The sequence below is a fragment of the Rattus norvegicus genome, chromosome 16 (assembly GCF_036323735.1).
Source record: "Rattus norvegicus strain BN/NHsdMcwi chromosome 16, GRCr8, whole genome shotgun sequence".
Lineage (NCBI taxonomy): Eukaryota > Metazoa > Chordata > Mammalia > Rodentia > Muridae > Rattus > Rattus norvegicus.
This window is the reverse complement of record NC_086034.1, coordinates 85827439-85840287: the sequence shown is the minus strand read 5'-3', so window position 1 is coordinate 85840287 and position 12849 is coordinate 85827439. Positions and strand designations below refer to the sequence as shown.

The window sequence follows — 12849 nt, the reverse complement described above, 5'->3', positions numbered from 1 at the left end:
AAATTATCCTCAAAGCCACCATCAATAGTTATTCTTCATTTTCTAGTGTGAGCACCTAAGCTCTCTCAGCCGTTCCTGTGTGCGGTGAGATGTTCTGTCCAATCTCTCCCACCCTCACCCCACGTCACTCACTTCCTCTAGGTTTAAACCACTATTCTGTGTTTAGCTCAGAGGATACACATCTACTATTTCTAGCAGCTGATGTCTGAAAGACTCGTTGGTCAGATTGGTAATTACTTGAATTTTTCATCTGCTTATTCCAATAGGCAAGACTCTTCCCTTGTCAGTGTGAGCCCAGGTTTCCTCCTTGAAGCTGTTTGTTTTAGAGACTTAATGGTAGATTGATTTATCGTGGAATCATAGAATTGCCCTCTCTTCCTGATGCCTCTGTCAATTCCTCATAATGAAATGCTCCGTTTGGCCCCCCGGCATCGTTGCCCACGCCGCATCTCCACGGATTGATACACACTTAGCCTTTCGGCTGCTGTTGTTTACAGATGTATCTTGCTTTTACTTCTTTTAGTGGTAGTATTTGGAACGCTGGTGTCTGTTGTAATTACAGACATATATGGACTTATACGTACATTTAAGTCTCTATCCCATCGTCCCCAAGCCTTTATGTCTCATCGTTTCAACTTCCTTAATTAAGATGTCTTATTTTGAGCTTTATAAACCCTTTCTATCCTCTTTCCCCTATAATGACATGAAACTCACTATCCCATGTTCTTCTTGCTATGGATTTGTTTGTCTTGCCTCTATATTGTTCACCCAGACTAATGGTCACAAAATCCCTCCAAAGTAAATTCTTAGGATCACTGCACTGCTTGTGTTTCATGGAACCAAGCCTGATAGCTTCATGTAGTTTGCATATGAATTTTGCATTTCTTAAGAACGCTCGAGTTGGCTTGAAAATATTACGAGATGACTTTCATTGATTCACCATGTTTCCCATAATGGTTTCTAAGTTTCATAGTTTTAGATGATTCTATTTACGTGGTTCATGAGCTATTTGTATCTTTTTGACAGACCTTCATCGGAGACATCTTTTTGCTCGTTAACCCTTTCAAAGAACTCCCAATTTACTCCACTGTGGTGAGTATCACACTCCGAATATCGTGTTGAAGTGACATTCATGGGGCATACACTTTTGTATTTGGTGACATAAAAAACTCAAAGAACAACAATTCAAGCGAAATTTCCCAGGATTGTTCTCATTTGAATTTCCATGATGGTCATGTGACTGTGTTCTAAGGCAACTTTGGGGATCAAACTTATTTTACCAAAGTTTTCTTTCACATTTAAATATGTAACTCTATACATTAAATAATACAATATATTTCCATGCATCCTTGACTGACTTGTTATCATTTGGGTTAGAATTCGTGGATGAATATTGAATGGTATTTAGTCCACAGATGGGTATTGACTGGTGTTTAGTTCATGGTTGGAAATTGGTGTTTAATTCATAGATAGAAATTGACTGGTGTTTAGTTCACAGATAGGTATTGACTGGTGTTTAGATCATGGATGGATATTGATTGGGGTTTAGTTCATAGAAGGATATTAACAGGCATTTAGTTCATAGATGAGTATTGACTGGTGTTTGGATCATGGATGTGTATCCACTGGTGTTTAGCTCCTGGATGGATATTGATGGATGTTTAATTCATAGATAGAAATTGTCTGGTGTTGAGCTCACAGATGGATATTGACTGGTGTTAGTTCATGCATGGATATTGATGGGTGCTAAGGAAGCCTTGGCACAATGTCTGGCTTTGTTGCTGAGTCATACTTCTACAGTGTCTCTTCTAGCTGTATACGTGCAGCATACGCCCTATGCCTGGTAAGTGTGTACTGAAAATTGACTCATTTTAAACATCAGAAACAACCTTTGAAACCATCACAGAGATTTTTGGAGCCAGTATGAATAGTACCATAGAGATACCATCGTGCCAGGGAAATGTTAGTGATTTCCCCTCAAAAAACAGACAGGAGCTGATCGGATGGAACTCACAGCAGGGTCTTTATTCTATTCCAGCTAGCTTCTACCCCACCCGCCCCACCTTACCCCACCCCACCCCTGCCCTGAATGCACCACTTTCATGCTGGATGGTTTTGGTGGTGGGGGAGCCCCAAATATCTATCGGGGCAAGGCTTTATAGTAAGCAGCACGCAGGAGGGGATGGGGTAGGGTGCAGGCATCTAATTGGAAAGTTACTGCGGCCTTTAACGTAACTGGCTGGTGCTGGGAGTTGTATCATTAACTTGATTCCTGCTCCTCTCTGCTCCTCTCTGCTCCTCTCTGCATTGGTGGTCCTTAGGCAGGGAGTGGGCTTGTAACCTGAGGGTGCAGGTTTGTTGGTGGAATAACTTGAAGGCGCTGGTCATGTTAGGGATTATGATAGAGACTGGAGCTAGGCTCGGGTTTTGTTGTGGGGCAAGTTAGAGACTCATGTTAGGTACCAGCTGGCTCGTTTACCTAAGTTCAAACTTAGGTCAGGTTCTCTAAAATGGAGCCTGAACTTAAAAGACTTGGCCTCTCAAAACAACGAGTTCAGGAGCTGTGTTCTTTTGTGCTACCCTATGAGGTCTTTGGCATTTCTTCGTGATGTGGAAGCGATCCTATTGCCTGATTCTTTTTACTAGGCTCCTATTACTTCAAAGAAAACAAAATCTCCCATAAACCAGAGCACCACAAATACTAGCAGAGAGTACCAGTGGCAACCATAGGTGATCAGGTCACTGAAATTTATTCTATTTCTGTATCTCTGATAAGTCTGTAAATAAATTCCTATGATGCTCACAAGGACGGTTTTAGGATGTTGATACCAAATATTGGGGAATTTGTAATGTGATGTGAGATGCCACAGGTTATGCTTATTTCATAGATAACCAGACTGCAAACGTGTGTGGTGCTGTTCTTGAAGCCATTGGGATAGTTTAAGGCTTGTGGACTAAGAGTTGAGGAATAAATCTAACCCTCCATGTTGTCCCTAGGCCTTGTGGAACTGGGCTGAGGGCAGGATGATTATCCAGATTCTCTCTATGCCTCCCCGCTGACCCCCGCCCTGGCTTCCTGTAGATCCAGCACATGTTTCAGTTTCAAGAGTTCCTCTTCATATGAGAGACAGAAGTAGATGAGTCTTCCTTCTTTGGTCTGCTGTCCCCAGGTGTCCCAAATGTACCTGAGCCCCACAGGCCAGCGCAGCCCCTCACTGCCACCCCACCTCTTCTCCTGTGCAGAGAGAGCCTTCCACAGGCTGTTCCAGGAGCGAAGGCCACAGAACATCATCCTCAGGTGAGCCAGTCTTCACCTTTCGAAGACTCTAAGACTTGGGCATGTTCTCCTTCCCCACTCAATGTGTTTGCAGTCTGTCTTTCCAATAAACATGTTTGTCCTGTTAGAGGGTACAAGAAGATTTCTTTGAGAAGTTGCCCAGTGTAGCAGAGTCCACGGGAACTAACAGCCTGCTACACACTTCATCCTTGTAGTGGGAATTTGGGGCCACCTCTATGTAAATCCTGGGGTTCTGCACAGCCTTAAAAGCATCTCCAGCAGGAGGACCTAATTGAGGACTGCCTGAGAGACCAAGGGTTGCTGGTGCAGACAACGCCAGCCAATCAGGAACTGCTGTTTGGAAGAGATGCTTTCTTGGGACCAATGGGGTATGGGTGAAGGGTATTAGAGGAGCTTACAGCAGCGTTCAGATGAGCTTGCTGAGGTGTTTCTTGCCTGCTCCCAGAGTCTGTGTCGCTGACCCTACACCACCTCACCTCCAATCCCCAAAGGCAGGTAGGGTCAGCAATGAGTACTCTGTGGCACAGGCAGCACACCCTGGAGATTTAAACCAGCAACACAGGGTCTCTGCTTTCAAGTATAAGAAACAAACACGGGGAAAGATAAGCTCGCTACACTGTTGGGCCTAAGCCGCTGCTCCCCGTGTGCTCCCTGCAGCACCTCCAAGTGACAGCTTTACTTAATCACAAGGCAAACTTTCCTCAGCCTGCCTCTCCTCTTCACCTCTGCTCCATTCCACTCCGTGTGTCTCCACGGCTGGTTTCTCTCGAAAGCATAAGGGAAACTTTCAAACTACAGAAAGACTGTTCATTTGTGAGGGGAAGGGCAGCAAGGAGGGATTGGGGTGGGATCACACTTAGACAGAGGATACTGAAGGATTAAAATCAGACTTGGGCTGCTGTCTCTGGAGAAGCCTTTAGCTTTTCCAGTGTGGGCAGAACTGTTGGCTTTGTTCACGTTTCTCTCTCACAGCGTGTTCTTGCCAAGATATATACTAAAACACTTTCTTAATAAACTCAACATTGCTTCAGGAATTCATCTAGATGGGAGACAGAGAGATGGCTCTGGAGGCTTTGCTGAGGGGGAGTTCACTGTGCCCTGTAACAGTCCTATAGACAGACCTGGCTACATTTGCTTCACCCCAAATTCTACATTCATTTGCTCATGGTAACTTTCTCCCCCAAACACCTCATTAATATCCCACTAGGGCAGATTTTAAGTGTGGTAATGCTATATTTCTGGAAAGGGAACCCTGCTCCTTCATTTAAGTCGTACCCGTCTCCCGAGTCCTCGTAAGCAAGGCGAACCAGTACTGAAACTGACTTGAACACAATTAGGAGTGACTTAGTCACTCTGGCCCTTCTTGTAAAGCCGGGCACTATGACATGGTCACCATGTAGAAATCATCGATAAGGGAGAAGGGAGAAGGCTTCGGCCATTTTACCCTCACCTTCCAGCCCGGAGAAGCTCAGCTGAAGTTGTGTGCAATTGTGTGCCACAAAGGTAATGTAGACAAAGGGTGGGCGTTCTCTAGTCATCAGAGGCTGAATACACCCTCAGGGCTCAGGAAACCCTGAAGAAAGGGAGGCAGAAAGAACTTAAGAGTCAGAGGGAATGGAGAACTCAAAGAGAATGAGGTCGTCTAGTGTGAGCTCACGAAGACTGAGGGAGCATGCACAGGGCCTGCATGGTCTGCCCAGGTCCTCTGTGTATATATTGCAGCTTCAGGTTTAATGTTTTTAGGGGACTCTTGATTGTGCAAATGAGTGGATCTCCGATTCTTGTGCCTTCTCCTGGTCTCTTTTCCTTCTGTCGCTTTGTCCTGTCCAATTCCAGTGTGTTAGGTTTTTTTTTTTTTTTTAAATCTTTTCTTATTTTGTTTTATTATTACCCCTCAGAAGCCTTTTCTTTTTCTAATGGGAGACAGGAAAGGGGTGGATCTGGATGGCACCAGAGGTGGGGAGGAACTGAAAGGGACAAAAAGAAGGGAAACTGTAATAGGGACATAGTATGTGAGGGGAGAAAAAAGTGTTTTCAATAAAAAGGGGGAAAAAATGAGTATCTCCAGATTAGACATTCCACAATTAGCACCAGGTAAGACATTGTTTCTAATTGCTTTACAATCTTTGTTTTAATGTCACATCTTAAAGTTGGTGGCTTGTTTCTGTCCCAGTAGCTTCAACGAATCAGGGTGATTGAGCTAAGAAGGGACCATTCATCAAGTTGAGAGTTCAATTATTTCAACATTTTTCTAGCGGGTGCACGTTAATTAATTAATTAGAACATGGCTCTCCCTTCAGCCACAGGAAGACAGGTGCCAGGCAGCCCTCTGGAGTTCTGATACCTAACACCCACTGGCAAGACAAGACACCTGCTGACTCTGTGTTTAGGACAAACCCATCTATTTGACAGTAGAGCTGTCCTGTCAATTTCCTGACGGCGTCATGACCCCCACCATCCCTGGGTCTGTGAATCATCTCTGGCTCTTTTTCTCCCTCTTCTAAGCCAGTGAAATTTGTGTTTTCAGTGGAGAAAGAGGTTCGGGGAAGACCCAGGCCAGCAAGCAAATCATGAAGCACCTTACCAGCAGGGCCAGCTCCAGCTGTACCATGTTTGACTCCAGATTCAAGCATGTAAGTGGCGTCTGGGCTGGTGAATATGGGGGTGGGAGGATTGCACCAGCAGCGATGTCGCTTGTGAATACAGGGACCAAGCCATGATCAAAGACTGCGGGTAAAAAGAAAGGACCTCTGTGTGTTTGCACAGAATGCCGCGGGCTGATGCTTCTGCAGGGGATTGCGTGAAAAGCATGGCTGGGGCAATCTCGAGAGCAAACGTTAAAGCTGCAATGGTTTTAAAGGAAGTGGCCACAGTAAACATGGGTGATTTCAATCTACAGCTATGTGCTAGGCTTGCTCCCTCTTCAGCAACACACCAGCACACTCCACAACTCGATCGTAGCAATCGGAGTCAGCTTGGGAGACTGGCAAGCCCCTATTCAAATATGCTAACACACCAGGGGCTGATACTCCCAAATGAAAGCATGAATAAATCAACATGGTTATAAGATAAATGCCAGTTAACTAATGGAAATAACAGAATCTATTGACTTAATTGAAATGATGAGGAACAATGGCCTCCCCTCTAAATCACCGACTAAGATAATCATCTATTAAGATGAACATTGGTGAGAGAGACGGGCTCTGTGATTTCTAAAATGCACTCTGATCACTTTATGTAAATTGGCTTTGCTATTTAGTCTAAGTGACTACTTTCCAATTCCCGTTGAGTTAGTTGGGTGTAACTCTCCCAAGTCTGCTGGCGTTGGGGAATCAACCCTCCCCACCCCCGTCCATGCAGATTTCAAGTGAAATGCCCTGTGTGTGTTTTCTTTATTCCTCATCACATGTTTAAATTCCATACTAACCTTGGGGTTCCCTACATTAGATATCTGCACAAACGTCTTTGTCTAAGTTCATGGACTCCAATGCAGGTTCAGCAAAGCATCTTGGCGAATAAACAGGGATCTATGCAAGCGTCAGATGAGTTCGTGGACGGATTGTAAATCCGTGTAACATTACAGGGCACCTGTAAAATTCAGTAGGCTTGAGAGGTGGGGGCTACTAAATTCTGCATGAGATAAAGATTTGGCTAGGGAAATGGAGTCAGTAGGTAGAGCATCCTTGGTACACACAGCTATTTAGCAGTGAGGTTGGGGTTGAGAGCCAGCTACACTGAGAGGAAGCTCTCAGGTAAGGACAAAGGAGCTGTCTTGAGAGGCTAATTGCGAACTCTCAGCGGGGGACCTCTCCCTGGCTGACAGGCAGAGAGCTGCACCTGGGCTTGGGACGGGACAAACAAACCTCCCACTAGGGGAAGGCTGGTGGCTCCTAATCAGACTCTTGTGTGAGAGGAGCAGCGTAGGTCCTGTTAGCAAAGATTACACACGTGAAAGGAAGCTAGAGAGATGGGAGGGCATCTCCAGTGACTGTCACGCAGAAGGTGATGAAGGACCCTCCTGCAACTAACACATGGACAGCCTAGTCAAAGCCACGTGCCACGTGCAGCCGGCCCCGTAAGGTTAAGGGGGTGTGAGTCTGAGAGGTCCGTGGCCTCTTCTTGGGATGTGGTGCTCACAAGAACCATGAGGAGTAAAGACAAAGACACAGCGAGGTCTGAAAGATGCCAAGGAGGGTGGGTGCTGAGTGAGGTCCAGTCTTGCATGGTGGCATCCCCATCCTGTGAGAGGCTTGCATGGCTGCCCCATCCCAGGAGAGGCCTCCCATTGTGTTTGCTGTGATTCACGGGCTCAGTGGCAAGTGGAGTCCGGTCCTCAGAGGTGTTGCTCTCTTCCCCTAAGTCTTCGAGCAGCTAAGCCCCCAGCACCGCTTTGTCTCTGACCTCCGTATCTGAATCTTGATGATCAGAAGCAGGAATTTTCCATGCCATGGGATTTATTGAAGCAGAAAAACCACGTTTTTGAAAGAAATTGCCTGGGACTTCTTGTCCATTACATTCCAAATGAGTTTCAGGCTCTCTCCATTCTGTCCCAATGATTTAAATACGCCTTTACTGAGAGGTCCCTTTGCAGAGGGGAGTGACAGGCTAAGTTTGATTAATGGGTGTGTGGATATTCATTCAGAAGCCCCCGGGAACTTTATTTCTAGGAAACACAACGTACCTAGCTACTTTCACAGCACACAGTCACTTTAACTATTAAAACTCATAGCACACGGTATAAGGAGGGAGGTATCAGCTCAATAAAATTTTAATCAGTAAACATTAAGGGTGCAAGTAGATGTTTTTTCTATATATTTTTATTTACATTTTTGTGGCTATGTGCTCTTCCTTCTCATACTGTTTCAGAGTCAGGGGAGACAGACAGTGGAATAGACCAGCTTCGGGTTTTCTCAGTATTTCTCCTAATACAGTTCTTTAGCGCCACCTACTGGCTGACTAGCTGATCAAGAAGGAAATAGCAGGCGGGTTACAAGCTTGGCATTGCCATCTGGAAGAACGCGGCAGTGCGTCCATTGAAAAGGTCTGAAGAATTCACAATTCTCAAATGGCTTTAGCTTCCTATTAGTGTCACACATCTTTATTGCTAATCCAGGACGAATTGGGTGACGTCAGTCCAAAGCTAGGATTAAATGTGTGTGTGAGTCTGCAGTCAGATTGCCTTGGTTCAAATCCCAGCTAGGACATTTGGAGTCGATGATCCTAACAGTCGGTGATTCTGTCTCCTTGATGGGAAAGTGGAGACTCCGACAGTGAAGGTTGAAAACAGGCACACGTACACACATATTCACGGGGGCGCCGCATGTTAGAATGCGGGTGGGCGCCTAGTTAGCACAGTGGCTATGTGTCTACAGTCAGCCACTAACGGAAAGAGAATCACGACTGGTCACGCATGTGTCTGCTTTGTGGCAGGCACCAAGCCAAGCGCTTTACACACATGACACAGCAAAAACACCAGAAAGTCATCCTGTGTTAGAGTACAGCAGAACGGAGCTGGGAGTTGAAGGAATTTGCTCAACCCTTTAGAGGGTGTCCTTTGCTGACCTGAGATGGGGAGACAGCTACGTAAAGCACGTGCACATAATCACGTAATTACTGCCCCACCCTTCCTGTCTGGGCATGCATCACCCATTATCCATAATATTCTTTTCTCGTAGAATAATAAACCATGACTTTATTGTCCAATACAAAACAGAAATGCCTCAAATCTAGAATGTTTTTTAGTTCATCCTATTTTATGGCTTTTAAAAATAATTATTTTGCAGTATGTTCATGCAGTGAGGAGGAATTACGTTGTTAATTTTTTATATATGCGTGGCTACCTATTCGATTAATTTTTTTAAAAACATGAGATCATATTAATCGCAAATGAACTGGCAGTTGTGTCCTGCCTGCTGTCGATTTGCTTTGAGTTGTATTAATTTTCAGGCCCAAATCATAGGGTTTTGTAAAGATGTAATGTGTCTTCAGAAACCTAAGTTTCGGGACCAGATGGTTAAACACATTTCCTTATTATGTTAGCAATTTTTTTTGATTTGTGATTGGGATCATAGTGTCGCCTTATAACAGTCAATCGTGCAGAATGCCTCTCAGATTAATAAATGCCTAAATAAAACAAATGCCAAAAGGACTTAAGAAATGGGCTCAATGCACTTGCTTAGAATGAATAACGATTATCTCAAAAATAATGTCATGAATTAAAGGGTGGAGGATGAGGACCCATTGGATCAAAAGAGTGGCCTTGGCCACCTGGTGGCTGACTTGAAGCCGGATTTAACGTATTTGTAGAGTCTTGAAGAAGAAAGGACTTTCCAGGTTTCAATACATTTGGAGACTCATTGAGTTCCGATCCTTACTAGGGCCACAGTCAGTTGACAGATGAGAAGTGGATTTTAATTCGTGAGCGATATTTGAAGAAACTTGTTTAGAGAATATGTAGCGAGGGGTCATGACGGTGACTTTAACTAGCTGTTTAGTTCCATTTCTGCAAGAGAGGGTGAGCTGCAGTGGACCACAGTGCAGCCAGGAATGAGGTTAGCAGGCCTGCGTGTTGAAGCACACGTAAGTGTGCCCGGGGATTAGGAAGGACTCGGGTATCTGTCATGTCTAATTCTTCCTTTTAAAAACATCAAGGAGCTGGGGCCGGGACTCGATCAGTAAGAGTGTAGAAAGGGCCTGAGTCCAGACTCCATCACAGGAAAGTCATCTATGAGCTTAGAACTCCTATACTGTGGGGGCAGAGACAGGAGAATCATGAAACCTCTCCGCTGTCAAAGTGGAAAGGGCAACCTTAAAACTTCAGCATGCTGACAGGAGCCTGATATAGCTGTCAACTGAGAGGTTCTTCCAGAGCCTGACAAAGACAGAGGCGGATGCTCGTGGCCAACCATTGGACTGAGAATGGAGTCCCCAATGGAGGAGTTAGAGAAAGGACTGAAGGAGCTGAAAGGGTTTGCAACCCCATAGGAAGAACAATACCAACCAACCAGAACCACCCCCCAGAACTCCCAGAGACTAAACCACCAACCAAAGAGTACACATGGAGAGACCCATGGCTCCAGAAGCATATGTAGCAGAGGATGACATTGCCAGGCATCAGTGGGAGGGGAAGCCCTTGGTTGGTTCTGTGAAGGCTCAATGCCCCAGTGCCAGGGTGGAAAAGCAGGAGGGAGTGGGCGGGTGGGTGAGGGAGCACCTTCATAGAGGCAAGGGGAGGGGGATGGGATAGAGCGGTTCCAGAGGGGAAACTGAGAAAGGGGATAGCATTTGAAATGTAAATAAAGAAAAGAAAGGAAAAACTCCAGCATTTGGGGGAAGCACAGAGCCTTCCAACAAAGCAGAATGTTCCCAGCATCCATGCTATCATTTTTAATTATTCTAAGAGATGCCCAATCAAATTCTCCCTTGTGCTGCAGGCCATATGCATCTTGGAGGCCTTCGGACATGCCAAGACCACACTCAACAACGTATCCAGTTGCCTCATACAGTACTGGGAACTGCAGTTCTGTCAGAGGAGAAAACACGTAACTGGAGGTGAGTTTGCACTTGGCCAGCAGAGGGCTCCTGCTCCCAGAGTGAAAGAGGCCAGGGGGCCTGTGAAGCTTACATTGACTATCTAGACAGTCCTGAGTCAGCACTCAGCAGAGGGAAGGCCATCACCGGAAGACAGTTCACTTGCCACGGCTTACGGAATTATAAATCTCTTATTCTTACCCTAGAAATGTCTTATAATAACAATGACCAGCTATGCTTAGAGGAGCCCGGGCTGCCCTCTGCATCCCGAGGCATCAGGTTTCAAGTTCAGACTCTACTGGGAATCAAACTTATGCTCTGGTGCAAGGTGAGGCTTCCCAGGAGGAACTCTGTATAAATCACACCACACAGAAGAAGGGCTGACAAAACAGACAGACAAACAGAACCTGACAGGACTAGCCCTCCCCCCACAAAGATGCAGACACTCAACAAATCACAGCCACGTGCCGTGTCTTCACATAGCCCCCAGTGGAATCTGTATAAATCAAATCTGAATTTTTTTAAATGCTTGAATTACAAACAATCTAAATGCTAAAATAATCACCAAACTAAACTGAAACAGAAGCCACTTCTTATTGGCTTCAAACGTTAGCTGTGTATTTTTTTTCTGGAAACTCATTTACAATTTAATATTTTACTGACCAGTCCTGGGCATAATGTAAGATTCCTAGGTGAGAAATTGCCACAGACCGAACAGCAAAGGTTATAGGTCTGTCATTTGCACATGGATATGCAGACCCAGGTGAGGACTGTGGTCAGATTGAACAGGCAGTTCAACTGTGTGGAAGGACATCTCTGAGGAACCTTATACTCACTGATATTTGAGAGCATGGCTCCTACTGAGCTTAATGTGGCCCCGCCCACACCCCATGCCACTGCTGAACCTGGGCATCACACACCTAGTCCACACACTGCCAAGGAGGGACCCTGCATCTGGGGCTCCGTTAGGGTGACTCTATCTCTGTATCCTCTTCACCCCAGGAACTTACTGACTGCCCCTAAAGGATGCCCAACATTGCTCTTCCTGTATTTCCTTCCTTTCCCCTGAAGAGAGTTCATGAGTCCTCACGTCTGGAATGTTAGCATAGAAAGTTGTCATAGACGTGTGGGAGATGCTGAGGAGTGTGGGTTTGAGTCCTCAGAAACCAAGGAAAGCCAGGGGCGGCAGCATTTGTCCTCTGCAAACCCAGTGCTCCTATAGTGAGAAAGGAGGTGGAGACCCGAGTTCTCCTGCCTCCATAAGCTCATGGGTCAGCTAGTTTCCTGTATTCGGCAACAAGCTATGAAGAGACCATGTCTCCAACAAGGTGGGTGGTGAGGACTGACAGGAAGACTGCCCTCTCACTTCCACGTGTACAACGTGGCATAAACTGACAAGGTCTGGAGCCCCTTCTGATGATCAATCACACTCTATTGTCAAGTAATTCCCATGATCCTGCCCAGTTACATCTTAAGTACTTAAGGGATTCGTGTGACTAGGATGTGGCATCCTTGTGTATATTCTACTTCTGATTCCTCCAGGAAAAGAATTTGGCCCAAGTGCAGTGGGATCTGGGCTCTGTGTGTAAATTGGTTGACTCTCTGGGCTCTGGGTGTGATTTGGTTTTCTCTGAGCTCTGGGTGTGACTTAGTTAACTGTCTGAGCTCTATGGATTGCTATGTTGACTCTCTGGGTTCTGTGTGTGGTTTATTAACTCTCTGGGCTCTGTGTATGACTTGGTTGCCTTCTCCCTTGGGAAAACCACTTTGCAGCCCTTCACTTCCTCATTCTATTCTAATCAAAGTGCCTCAGACTTCATTGTCTGCATCTGTAGTTTGTGAAAGATCCCTGCTGTGTTCTTTAAAAAAAAAAAAATCAGTCAACTGCTTCAGTGATCGCTTTTCTGGGATTTTACAACTAAGGCTCATAAACCTGATTAGGAAGAACACAGAAAGGCAGTGCTGTTCTCAGAGGCTGGTGAGGACTTGTCCCTGATCCTGCAAAGCCCAAGTGTGCTGAG

At 45.5% G+C, this 12849-nt stretch overlaps 1 protein-coding gene across 4 annotated transcripts in view; it reads left to right on the top strand.

Annotated features, from left to right (window-relative positions):
* Nucleotides 1-12849, top strand: part of Myo16 (myosin XVI) — a 480110-nt gene that overhangs the window by 226250 nt on the left and 241011 nt on the right. For all 4 annotated transcript variants that reach the window (XM_017599990.3, XM_039094188.2, XM_008771384.4 and 1 more), the window contains 4 exons: nucleotides 1027-1092; nucleotides 3171-3298; nucleotides 5826-5931; nucleotides 10732-10849. In XM_017599990.3, the coding sequence (XP_017455479.1) occupies nucleotides 1027-1092; nucleotides 3171-3298; nucleotides 5826-5931; nucleotides 10732-10849 (418 nt within the window). The remainder of the gene's footprint in view (nucleotides 1-1026; nucleotides 1093-3170; nucleotides 3299-5825; nucleotides 5932-10731; nucleotides 10850-12849) is intronic.